We start from the raw sequence: 12,950 nt of genomic DNA, 5'->3' as shown, positions 1-12,950 counted from the left end.
TGCGGTTTTCCCCCACCCCTCATTAACGCTTTGGCGCCGAAGGGCGTGTCCAGAAAGCATGCGCAGGGCAAAGCCTCGGCTCACAGTGTCCAATGAGGATACAGGAACCGTGTGTGGGCGTGGTCAAGTGTCTGTTCGAAGCTGAGGCGGGGCTGCAAAAAGATGGCCGCTCGGCCGAGGCGGCGTTGTCACTCACTTTATGCGATGCTGTCGCAGGGTAACGTTTGTGATGGCGCCAAGAATTCAACTGAGGAACTCTCTTGTACAACTTCTATGGAGTGGGACACGCAGGTGGTGAACGGGTCCTCGCCGCTTGGCCCCGCAGGCTTGGGGGCGGAGGAACAGCCGTGCAGACCGCAGCTGCCGTCGTGGCTGCAGCCCGAGAGGTGCGCCGTGTTCCAGTGTGCACAGTGCCACGCAGTACTCGCTGACTCTGTGCACCTCGCCTGGGACCTGTCGCCGTCCCTCGGGACCGTGGTATTCTCCAGTGAGTGGGGACGGAGTCTGAAGAAGACAGGAGGAAGGCGGAGAGGGTGTTCCCGCTTTGTCACGGGATGGGTGAGAGCAAGGTGGTGAAGAAAATGGGGTGAAGATTTGTAAGGAAATTAACGCCTTTGCCAAGAGTGGGGGCAACTTTTCATGTTTTTTGTGGCCATGGTGAATCTGTTTGTAGCGGGTAGGTTTTCCTTTTCAAGGCTTCACAGGTATTCATTCTGACCTCTATTTATTTACCCAGGAGTCACAAACAACGTGGTTTTGGAAACTCCCTTCCTAGTTGGCATTGAAGGTTCGCTCAAAGGCAGGTATGTATTGAGAGTTCTCCATTGGTTTCTAGCCCCCATATTAATAACACGGAGAAGCGGGGAACCGACGTGCACAAAGGAACAAGAAAAGTTTATTCTATCCATACAGTGTATTTGAGGGATGTTCCTTTTACCTGTTTGAGACTTGTAGGAACTTGTCAGTGAAATGGAAAAGTTGGTTGTAGTTGTGTGCACATTTTAACATCTTTCTGAGGGCCACATCTCCCTAGTGGTTTGTGCAAGGGAAGTGAGGCTAAGAAAGTAATGTCCAGTAGGGAAAAAGGGAGAAAAGTACCTTTTGGTGTGTAGCAAGAATCACCATAAACTACAATCCTTTGAGATAAGTAAAACTTTTAAATTTGTATTTTATCTGCAGTTCGTAATAAGCCATGGCAGGACTAATTCTTCTGTAACCTGGGAACCTGGGGAAAAACACAAGTTGAATGTTATGTACTTGAATACTTCAGGGTAAACTTCGCATCCAGTCTCTGCTGTGATCTACAAGTGAAAACAAAGTACTCAGATAATTTATTATTAGAAGGCTTCTCAATTTTGAGTGTTGGCTTTAACGGCAAGACAGTTCATTCTGACCACAGTTTGGTTCAGTTTTTGGGTTAAAGTACGGGAATTGTTACTTTACCCAGTAATTGAAAAGAGCTTTGCAGCTCCCTTTTCCCAATTGAAAGATACTTACCAGAGTGTCCTCTTCCCACCTAAAGGGAACAGGTAGGAAAAGAGTGGTGGCTTGCTTGGAATTGGGTCATTTGGGGCCAGAAGCAGATGTTCTCCAAATATCTTCTTAAAGTAGGATAAGGCATCTAGGCACATGGTATCCAGTACTGTGACCATTAGCCACATGTAGCTATTGAGTACTTACAATGTGGCCATCCTGAATTGAGAAATGCTATGAGTGCAAATATACACTAGATTTTGAAGACTTCATACCAAAAAATTAATAGTTTAAAAATATTGGGGCGCCTGGGTGGCGCAGTCGGTTAAGCGTCCGACTTCAGCCAGGTCACGATCTCGCGGTCTGTGAGTTCGAGCCCCGCGTCAGGCTCTGGGCTGATGGCTCGGAGCCTGGAGCCTGTTTCCGATTCTGTCTCCCTCTCTCTCTGCCCCTCCCCTGTTCATGCTCTGTCTCTCTCTGTCCCAAAAATAAATAAAAAACGTTGAAAATTAAAAAAAAAAAAAAAATATTGATGACATGTTGAAATGATATTTTTGATATATTGGGTAGCATAAAATGTATTAAGGCTAATTTCACCTATTCCCCTGAATTTAACAAGACTAATAGAAAATTTTAAATTACTTATGTGCCTCACATTATGTCCCTTTTGGGCAGTACTGATGTAGATGGTTTAGAAAACACTGGAGGGAAATTCCCATGTGTTTGTATACTTTTAGAATAAGGAGAGCCATGGGACTTGGTAAGAAGAGATTTATTATCAGGAAATGGTTCCTGTGATTATGGAGGGTGAGAATTCCCAAGAGCTGTAGTTGGCAAACTGGAGACACAGGAGAGCCAGTGGTTTAGATCTAGTCCAAGTCCACAAGCCTGAGAACCAGGAAAGCCAAAGGTGTAACTTCCAGTCCAAAAGCCAGAAGGGTCTAGACAGAAGAAGAGCCTACTTTTCAGTTCAAGTCCAAAGGCTAAGGAAAAAACCAATGTTCCAGCTTAAATCAGTCAGACAAGAGGAGTTTCCCCTTATTCCTGAAAGGGTTAGCCTTTTTGTTCTAATTCATCAGACCTTCAGCTGATGAGATGAGGGCCATCCCAAATCAGTCTACTGATTCAAATGTTAATCTCATTCAAAAACACTCTCACAAACACGTTCAGAGTATTTGACCTAACTGGGCACCATAGGACCTAGTTAAGTGGACACATACAATGTAACTATCACTTGTTAACTTGGCAGCCACACGCATTTCCTAAAACCATACAAGACTGCAAATAAAGACAATACCAAGGTCATAATTCTAACATGTTACAACTGTCCTGCATACAACTGAAAACATACTAATCCCTTCTCTGGAAGAGGAAATAAAGTCCTTGAGTGATGTTTACATTTCTCCTTGATATCTCATAATTTATACTGTAAAGTAAAATTAATAATAAATAGTTTGATATAGTATGATATAATAGTATGATCTTATGTTACACAGTAAGGGAATAAGAGAGAAGAAAAGAGATAAACATGCAAAAACACAGACATACTCATAACTAAGGAGGAAATACTCATGACAATCACAGTCCTCATTTCTGTAACTGGTTACTAGGTCGTAGCTGTTATTTATAACTAACTTCTTCCACTACCCATATATATCCCCTTGCCTTCAAGCACTCAGCTGGTCATAGTTCTTTGGTGTGGTAATGCATACCTTCATTTTGAAGGACTTGAGCCATTAGCAGACTAATATTCAATGAAATATGTTATATTGCACACACAAGCATATTTTGGGAATTTTTTTCACATTTTGCTCTGTTCCATATATTAGTTTCTCTGAGACATTTTTCTATAGGTACTGTGATTTGTCTGATACCATTAATTCCTGCATAGGAATTAATTTAAATTAATGCAACTTTCTTTCTTTCTTTTTTTTTTTAAGTTTATTTATTTATTTTGAGAGAGAGAGAGAAAGTGGGAGAGGGACAGAGAGAATCCCAAGCAGACTCTGCACTGCCAGTGCAAGAGCCCAATGTGGGGCTCAAACTCATGAACTGTGAGATCATGACCTGAGCTGAATATCAAGAGTTGGATACTTCACCGACTGAGCCACCCATGTGCCCTGATGCAACTTTATTTCATGGCTTGCTTTTTGGTTACTATACTCACAAATATACAGTACTACATGTGTGGTATGGGACTTAATTTACCAATGAATTTGGGATATTACGTTTATTTTTTTTAGTGTCCGTTGACATGAATTTTTTTTAGTCAAGTGATTTTTATACTCTATTAATGCAATTTTACTGCATAATATATTATGTTTACAAAAATAATTTTTTCCTGTATCAAGCTACTTTAAAATTATTTTCAAGGGGTGCCTGGCTGGCTCAGTTGGAAGAGCTTGTGACTCTTGCTCTTGGGGTGGTAAGTTCAAGCCCCATATTGGGGGTAGAGACTACTTAAATAAATCAATTTTAGACTGAGAGAGAAAACACACGCAGTAGAGGGAGAGGGAAAGAATCTTAAGCAGGCTCTGTGCCCAGTGTGGAGCCCAACATGAGACTCGAGCCCATGACCCTGAGATCATGACCTGAGCTGAAATCAAGAGTTGGACGCTTAACTGACTGAACCACCTAGGAACCCCAATAAATAAAAAATTAAAAAAAAAATTGTTTTCAGTACATGCGTGATGAAACACACTTAGTTTTTTCTTAAAACATTTCTTTGTATTATTTGAATATGTCTTACACACCAGTAAATATGGTTAGTGACTTACCCAAGTGGTGTAACTGTTTCCTCATCCAGTAATCTTTCAGAGGATAAAAAAAAAGAAAAAAAAATAGATGCCTTGGCTAGGGTAATAGGATTTTTTCCCCCCCCCCCCCCCCCCCCCCACTCTATTGGCATTTTGTCTGGGTACTTTTAAGTTAATTTTTTGTTACATCTGCATAAGAAAATTCTTGATTTGAGTTCTGTTAATTGTTTAGTAAGCCCCAATCAATTTAATTATTTTCCTTATACTGGAAATTGGTTTGATGGTAGCTAATTTGTATGGTTATGTGTAGTTTGTGGGGTTTTTTGTTTATTTATTTTTGAGAGAGAGAGAGAATCCCAATCAAGCTCTCCTCTGTCAGCACAGAGCCTGAGTCTCCTGAGATCCTATCATGACCTGAGCTGAAATCAAGAGTCAGAGGCTTAACCTACTGAGCTACTCAGGCGCCCCTGGTCATGTATAGTTTTATATGTTTAAATATTAATCTGATTAGTTAGCTCTTTTTCTGCTTTTCAAATGTAAATTATTCTATTGAACTGACAATTATACATCCATAATTGCTTTTGTGGCCAGAATCCACAAGAGAATCTGTAATCTAGGATGTAATTTTATTAAAACCTGAGTTAACCTTTTGTGAATGTGACATTTCTTCAGGCTCGGTCCTATTATAGCATAGTTTTTAGGAGACATAGTTTCCAGAGACTGGTTATTTTATATTTCTTCTCTGATTTTTTTTCTTACCCATATTCCATTTTTTCCTCTAGCATTTACAACCTTTTATTCTGTACTTCCTGTGGGATTCCCATTGGTTTCCATTTGTATTCTACCCATGCTGCTCTGGCTGCCTTGAGAGGTCACTTCTGCCTTTCCAGTGACAAAATGATATGGTGAGTAGACTTAGATATTCTTTATCAAATACATATTAAAAGAACTTCCTGAAAAAACAGAATGTGTGTACCAAAGAAAATGCTAAAGCCAGGCATTGTCGTTTACACAAAAAGATGGGCAGTGGGACCAAAATAAAGTCTCATAATGTTATGCTCATTTTAGATGTCTTGTAATCATACCATGTCTTATTAATCATACCTTGGAATAAATGAGAGGATATTCTTTCATTATAGAAACTTCTGGACGTAAGCTTTTGCAAAATAATGTTGTAATAGACACTGATGTGCCCAGCCTCTGTTTCTCTCCCCATAGAGTGGGACCTTGTATCTTTATTTTTATCATGTGTGATAGATATCATTCCCAGGTGATGGGATCAAGAATGAATACCTCACCTAAGCTAAGCAAATTAGGCTTTCTACTCTAGGAATTTGAAATAAGGACCCAGAGACATTGGTCATTTGTAAATGGTACTGGTGCTGAAGTTGGGAAATGAAAGCTCTAGGTTTAGGATAGCTATTTTCTATGTTGTACATGTAGATGCAGAGAAATCTTGTCTGCAGGAAAGTGATGCAGATAGATACCCACAGGAAGGTAAAAAAAAAATACTGACCATGTGGCCTCATAGAATCAGACAAAGTACACTACTTATTATTCCTTCTTATGTAGTATTTTGGATATTTCTTTATCTTCCTAATACTACTTTCACTTAAGCTTACTTTATTTATTTATTTATTTATTTATTTATTTATTTATTTATTTTACATTTATTCATTTTTGAGAGACAGAGATAGAGCACAAACGGGGGAGGGGCAGAGAGAGAGGGAGACACAGAATCCGAAGGAGTCTCCAGGCTCTGAGCTGTCAGCACAGAGCCCGACGCAGGGCTCGAACCCATGAGCTGTGAGATCATGACCTGAGCCGAAGTTGGACGCCCAACTGACTGACCCACCCAGGCACCCCTACTTTTTTTTTTTAAAGCTTACTTTTTTAATGTTTATTTTTTGAGAGAGTGCACACGTGTGCAAGCTCAGGGGAGGAGCAGAGAAAGGAAGACAGAAGATCAGAAGCAGGCTCTGTGCTATCAGCACAGATCCTGATGTGGGGCTCAAACTCACGAACCCCTGAGACCATGACCTGAGCTGAAGTCGGACACTTAACCAACTGAGCCACCCAGGTGCCCCTCACTTAAGCTTTTTTGTGTATTATAACAAATTGAAACATCTATTATAGTCTTTTCTTGATCATTTAAAAAAAAAGTGGGGGAGGGTTGCCTGGGTGGCTTAGTCGGCTGTGCGTCTGACTTTGATTTCAGCTCAGGTCATGTTCTCATGGTTCGTGATAGAGCCCCATGTCAGGCTATGTGCTGACAATGAAGAACCTGCTTGGGATTCTTTCTTTCCCTCTCTCTGCCCCTCCCCTGTGTGTGCACGTTCTTTCTCTCTCTCAAAAATAAATAACATTGGGGCTCATGGGTGGGTCAGTCAGTTGAGTGTCTGACTCTGTTTTGGCTCAGGTCATGATCTCACAGTTTGTGGGTTTGAGTCCCACATCGGGCACTGTGCTGGCAGCAGGGAGCCTGCTTGGGTTTCTCTCTCTCTCTGTCTCTCTGTCATAAATAAACATTTAAATTAAGTAATTTAAAAAAATAGCCATTGATGACCTACTTTATGTGTTTATGCCAGATATTAGGCTTACCTCACTTGAGTTCTTAATAGAAGAACACTGGGTCTCAGAGAGGGGAGCTGAGATTTTAATCTGTCTTAACTCTAAAACTCATTTTCCTTTCATTAAACATGAAGTTTCCTTTTTCTCTTTTTATGTTTTTACTTATTTTTGAGTTAGAAACAGCATGAGTGGGAGAAGGCCAGAGAGGGAGAAAGAATCTGAAGCAGGCTCTGCACTGTCAGCATGGAGCCCATTGTGGCTCAAACTCACAAACTTCATGACCTGAGCCAAAATCGGACCCTTAACCAACTGAAGCACCCAGATGCCCATCCTTTTTCTCAATGTGCTTAGATAGGTGTTTCTAGGTGAGTTTTGGGTGACTAAACAATAAAACTCATAAAGCCCATCTTTCATTCACAAGGTTGTTCAATGTGCATTAGGTATACTATTTGTTCCTCGGTGCAATTTTTTTTCTTTACTGCAAATTTTCAACAGAAAATATATACTTCAGATGGATTGATAATTTACTTTCATTTTCTAATTTCTTAAGTAATTTCTTAAAAAAAATTTTTTTTTAATGTTTATTTGTTTTTGAAAGAGAGAGAGACAGAACACAAGTTGGGGAGGAGCAGGGAGACAGGGAGACACGGAATCTGGAGCAGGCTCTAGGCTCTGAGCTGTCAGCACAGAGCCCAACACGGGACTTGAACCCCCCAGACCGCGAGATCATGACCTGAGCCAAAGTTAGACCCTTAACCTACTGAGCCACCCAGGCACCCCAAGTAAGACCTAAGTTTAAAGAGGGTGAAAAGTTATTTCTAACTGTGTGCTATTCGTAACCTCAAGTCTTCTTCAGAAAGTTATAAGTAGTTGTTCCAGGTGAGCTGTAATTGAGTTTTTGCACAAGGAAGTTTTTAGTAACAAAAATTTTTAATGTAAATTTTAAAAGTATAATAGGATTTTAAGTAATTTCTTTAAAATAAGGAGTTGGGACTCAAAGGTCAGTATATTCTTTTTGATTAAGTAGAAATTAGGAAAGTATAGGTAGCACAAGTCTGGAAAGATAATAAATCTATGTCTTTGTATGTCAGAATGAATTTGGTTGCTAGGAAAAATTAAACCTGACTGATGGTGGCTTTAACAAGTAAGGGTAGGGGTGGTTGGCCACCCCAGGAGTCTTCTAGTGGGTTAGCCACAATAGAGCTCTGAGTGAGCATCTCTGGTTTTCTCGGCCTTTTCTTCTTGTAGGCTGTGACAGTTATAAGCATTACATTCATAGACAATAGCATCCCTAACTGGAAGGAAAAGGATATGGGAAATGGGAACACAGTGAATGGTCTCTTTAGCAAAAATTTCCTTATTATTGGCCAAACTATGTCCCATGATTGCCTTAAGGCGGGAGAGCAAATATGTGACAGTGGAGAGTAAGATTGCACACTTGGCTCAGAGCAGTTATTATTCATCTCCTACTATTGGGCATACTCCTGCCCTAAATGAAATCTGGGTTCTGTTAGCCAAAAACAAGTTAGGAATGGCTACTGGATAGGCAACCAACAGTGTTGTCACAATATGATTACTTTTCTTCTAACTGCTACACGATCTACTGGTGGACTGTGAAGCTTATACTCATCAGAATTCTTCATAGGACCCTGGTTTTTGTCTTTAGTTTGTTGTGGGGTTATTTTGTCTCCTGGCTGGCAAGGGGTGAGATAAGACACACAGTCTCTCTGATTTCTTAGTTGAGGATTTGTTTTTCCTAAAAGACACATTATGAATGCTGAAATGGAAATCTGTAAGAAGGCGGTCCTTGCCCGATGTGTTATTTTAGAGGGCAAGTTTGGTTCACTAATAATCTTATCTGTAGTATGATACTAATATTTTCTTTATATATTTTCTATCTAGCTATCTCTTAAAAACAAAGGCCATAGTAAATGCATCTGAGATGGATATTCACAACTTATCTCTACCAGAAAAGATTGCAGAGGTAAAATTTCATAATGGTTGTATATTTACTATAATACAGGCATACCTCAGAAATATTGTGGGTTCAGTTCTAGACCACCAGAATAAAACAAATACCATAATACAAAGCAAGTCAGATTAATATTTTGGTTTTCCAGTGCATATAAAAGTTATGCTTATACCAAACTGTAGTTTACCTAAGTGTACAATAGCATTTTCTAAAAAAAACAACATGCATACCTAAAAATTCTTTGGTAAAGGGACTAAATAGCAGAAGAAAAGAGAAAGAAGTAGAAAACATGTCCCAGGAAATAGTTGAAAAATTCCCAAATTTGATGAAAAACATAAATTTCCATATCCAAAACCTCAATGAGCCCCAGGTAGGATAAACACAGAAGAGATTTATTTATACCCCAACATATCATAGTAAAAATGTGGACAAAAAAAAAATCTTGAAAGCAGCAATAGAGAAATGATTCACCAATCCAAGGGTACCCCCAAACAAAGGAGAGGCTCTAGAGTTACTTGTTTAAGTCATAGTTCCTGATGAATTTTGATTGTTTTTGTATCTTGGATGATAAAAATGAGATTTAGTGTATGGTGCAAATTATGTCAGAAATAAGACTTTTATTAACCCGACTTCAACAGATAATCCTCCGTAATTCTGTATTTCATATTTTATGCTGAATAATACCACTAAGTTTGGTTCTAGATATAGCTATTCATAGGTGAAAGAACTATTGAAAATTGTCTAATTACACCAAACATATGTTCTTAACAGGGCTACTTTTGAAGACCATTGGCAGAATATCAAACAAAATCATTTGTTACCGGAAACAAAGGAAAAAAGTTAGATTCTTGCCACTAGGAAAGGAAAGGAAGACTAGTTGATGCTTCTCTCCGTAAGCTTTCTTACTCCACCTTATTCTTGTCTTCCTTTCCAGTATTTGGAGTTTAAATCTGGTGATAAGAGGTAGATAGGAGAGAGACTGAAGCAGTGACACTCAGCAATGGCTGGTCTTTTTTCACATGAACTTTGTATCTAAGGATCTCATTGTGCTCTGAGTTTGTACCATAAAGTTCTTTCAGAAATAGAAGAAACATATTTATGAAATATGTTGAGACATTGCCAACTCACAATCACTAGTTTAAATTTGAAATGGCTTTTAGAATCACTAAATTGAGTGTTAAGCTTAAGATGCCCTGATGCCTATTTATTTTTCTTCCTAGCTGAAAGAGAAGATAATGTTAACTCATACTCACTTAAATTCACTGATGAAGATTCTGAAGGAAGTAACTCCTGACCAGCCCAAGCCAGAAAACTGATCCAGAATCAGAGTTTAAGTATTAGGGTCGGTAAATAAATAAATTAATAAATAAATTTTTTTTTTAAAGTATCAGGGTGAGTCCTTGTTGCTGTCTTCAACAACAGGTGCTATTTTATCAATTCGCAAGAAAGATTGGCTTCAAGAATGGATGAGAAATGTGGTTTATTAGGATTTTGTCTAGGCCGATTGTCCAGATGATTTGTGAAGCCTGTTCTAGAAGATGAGAAACTAAAGAGCCTTCTGTCTAGCTTTTGTTTGCTTGTTTTAATGTTTATATATTTTGACAGAGTGAGCAAGCATGAGCGGGAGAGGGGCAGAGACAGAGAATCCCAAGCAGGTTCCACACTGTGCTGTCAACGCGGAGCCTGGCATGGGGCTGGCTCCCACAACTGTGATATCATGACCTGAGCCGAAATCAAGAGTCAGACACTTAACCAACTGAGCCTCCCTGGCCCACCCTGTCTAGGTTTTATAGCTATTTGTCTTAAGAACTGATTTTAGCTTGTAAATTTCATAAATGTTTATTTCTGAAACCCTCTTTTGCTGCAAATTTAGGTTGATGGGGAGGCAATGTCCCGTGAATGCTCTGATATAAAGATGTACAGTTGTTAGGTAAAGAATGAGAAACCACTTTTTTTCTTATGTAAAATACAGGTACATACATATTTTATAGGTAATATTCAATAAGTTAACTGGAAAATATACAATTTATCTTTCTCTTTTCATTTCTAAATTGAGCTTAACCAGGTAATAAAGGAATGATAAACATTCACCAAAATGCTGTTTTTTCATATTTTGCTTTATGTAGCACATGGGCTCAGTAGCTTATCATATTATTCAATAAAGATATTATACTAGCTTCTGGGGATAACAGTTAAGCCAAAACAGCCACTCTCTACCTGCACAGAGCTTATTGTCTCAACAGAGATTGACATTCAAATAACCACATCAATACATGTGAAATTACTAGTGTAGTAAGGATTTTGAAGAAAAGGGACATAGAGCTACAAGCACATACAGCATGTAACGGACCTGGTCTGGAGGTCAAGAAAGACCTCTCTGAGGAAGTGACATTTCAGCAGTGGTCTTACAGAGTAGGAGTTAATTAGGTAATGGAGGGAGAAACGTGCAAAGGCCCTATATGGTCCATAAAAGAAGGCCTGCAGGAGTTACACCAGTGGTCAGAAACCAGCGGTGCGAGGACTTACTGTCCTCCTGAAGGATGGTGGTTGTTATCACAAGAACAGTGGAAGCCCTTGAAGAATTTTAGAGGAGGCCTGTGATAGGATTGGTTTTACTTTTGTAGAACCTTATTATGGTTGTCTTGTGGAGAATGGGTTATAGGTTCAGCAAGCAGACCACTGAGGGACTGGCAAGAGCACAATTGAGACATGATATAGCCAGGTTGACTTGGTTCAGCTGTAGCTAGCAGCATTTTTTAAAAAATTTTTTCCATTTTATACTACATAAAGGACATTTCCCTTTAAAAGTATTTTAAATTTGGGATGCCTGGGTGGCTCAGTTGGTTGAGTGTCCAACTCTTGATTTCGGCTCAGGTCATGATCTAGAGCTGTGGGATCAAGCCCTGTATCTGGTTCCACACTAAGCATGGAGCCTGCTTAAAATTCTCTCTCTCTCTCTCTCTCTCTCTCTCTTTCTTCTGCCCCTGCCGTTTGCACCCTCTCGCTCTAAAAATTAAAAATTTTAAACAAAATTCTGACTTGCTTTATGCTTTTGAGTTGCAAAATCTGATTCCATAAACAAGGGTGAAACCTCTGGCAACAAATAGTACCAGAAAAACTCTTATTTTCTACTCAAGAATGAGACATAAGAAATTAATACTGTATTGAATTATCCTGTTGTGTGTGTGGGGGGGGGGGGTGGGGAGGTATGTTCTTATGTAGCTATTTTCCATAACCTCTGGATTTGCTGATTTGGCAGACAAATAGAAATTTAAATGCTCGAACTTTACGTCAAATTAAGCTGGCTGGTTTTAAATAGGTTTTTTTTCCCCAAATACAAATTATGTGCTTATTCTAGAAAAAAGTTCAGACATAGATGTATGACAAAGAGTGAAAACTACACTTCCTTTCCACCTTTGAAAAGCATGGGATAGCAAGCTAGAAAGTGAGCATGCTCTGGAACCAAACTATTTGGATTCCTATCACAATAGGATAGTGATACTTCTAGTGATACTTTGGATACTTCTAGCCATAAATGTAAAGAATTTACATAAGCTCTTATAAAATAGGGATTAAAAACTAGGGCTGGTTTTTCCCTCTTCTGGAGATGGCATCATAGGCATTCACAATGGTCCAGCATTTGACATCCCATCTTATGCTGTCCTACAATACAGCCTCTAACAAAACTTAAGGTGTCCCAAATCCCTGGAATAGAATAATTTACTGTTACACCAAGAAGACTGGGAAAGCATCAGAATCAGCGTGTGGTATGTGCTCAGGCTGGCTTCAAGGAGTTCATGCTGTGAGACCTACAGTTCTTATGAGGTTGTCTACAAGGAGAAAACAGCAGGGTCTGGGGTGGTTCCACATGTGCTAAGTGTGTTTGTGATAGGATCAAGCATGCTTTCCTTATTAAAGAGCAGAAAATCATTGTAAAAGTGTTGAAGGCACAAGCACAGAGTCAGAAAGCTAAATGAAAAAATGAAGCTTTTTGGTCTGGGGCATCTGGCTCTCAAGGTCATGATCTCATGGTTTGTGGGCTCAGGCCCCACATTGGGCTCTGTGCTGGCAGCATGCAGCCTGCTTGGGATTCTCTCTCTCCTGCTTCCTCCTCTTGCTTTGTCTTTCAATATAAACTTGAAAAAAATTGTTTAAATCAAAAGGCTTGTTCTGTTAAA

General features: G+C 39.4%; 1 protein-coding gene and 1 pseudogene across 2 annotated transcripts; both read left to right on the top strand.

The window, feature by feature from the left end:
- Positions 1 to 26: 26 nt before the first annotated feature.
- Positions 27 to 11,804, top strand: OIP5 (Opa interacting protein 5). 2 transcript variants are annotated; one of them, XR_007453794.1, is made up of 6 exons: positions 147 to 487; positions 737 to 803; positions 5,012 to 5,134; positions 8,703 to 8,784; positions 9,544 to 9,664; positions 9,993 to 10,159. XR_007453794.1 is itself a non-coding variant. In XM_049613400.1 (5 exons), exons 1-5 carry the CDS (start codon positions 163 to 165, stop codon positions 10,086 to 10,088), a joined length of 693 nt encoding a protein of 230 aa, XP_049469357.1. In that variant the 5' UTR covers positions 27 to 162; the 3' UTR covers positions 10,089 to 11,804. The 2 variants fall into 2 exon arrangements, 1 of the variants encoding a protein (XP_049469357.1); XM_049613400.1 differs by lacking the exon at positions 9,544 to 9,664 and having other exon boundaries at positions 27 to 487; positions 9,993 to 11,804.
- A 596-nt stretch (positions 11,805 to 12,400) lies between these two features.
- Positions 12,401 to 12,950, top strand: LOC125909886 (60S ribosomal protein L34-like; annotated as a pseudogene).

The sequence above is a fragment of the Panthera uncia genome (genome assembly GCF_023721935.1).
Source record: "Panthera uncia isolate 11264 chromosome B3 unlocalized genomic scaffold, Puncia_PCG_1.0 HiC_scaffold_1, whole genome shotgun sequence".
Taxonomy (NCBI): domain Eukaryota; kingdom Metazoa; phylum Chordata; class Mammalia; order Carnivora; family Felidae; genus Panthera; species Panthera uncia.
Note: the sequence above shows the minus strand (reverse complement) of the source record. Positions and strands in the feature narration are given on the sequence as shown.

Coding starts and splice junctions, on each gene's coding strand:
- OIP5 (XM_049613400.1), top strand. CDS start 163: ATGGCCGCTCGGCCGAGGCGGCGTTGTCACTCACTTTATGCGATGCTG. Junction 804..5,011: donor GAAGGTTCGCTCAAAGGCAG/GTATGTATTGAG, acceptor TTTTTCCTCTAG/CATTTACAACCTTTTATTCT. Junction 8,785..9,992: donor TACCAGAAAAGATTGCAGAG/GTAAAATTTCAT, acceptor TTTTCTTCCTAG/CTGAAAGAGAAGATAATGTT.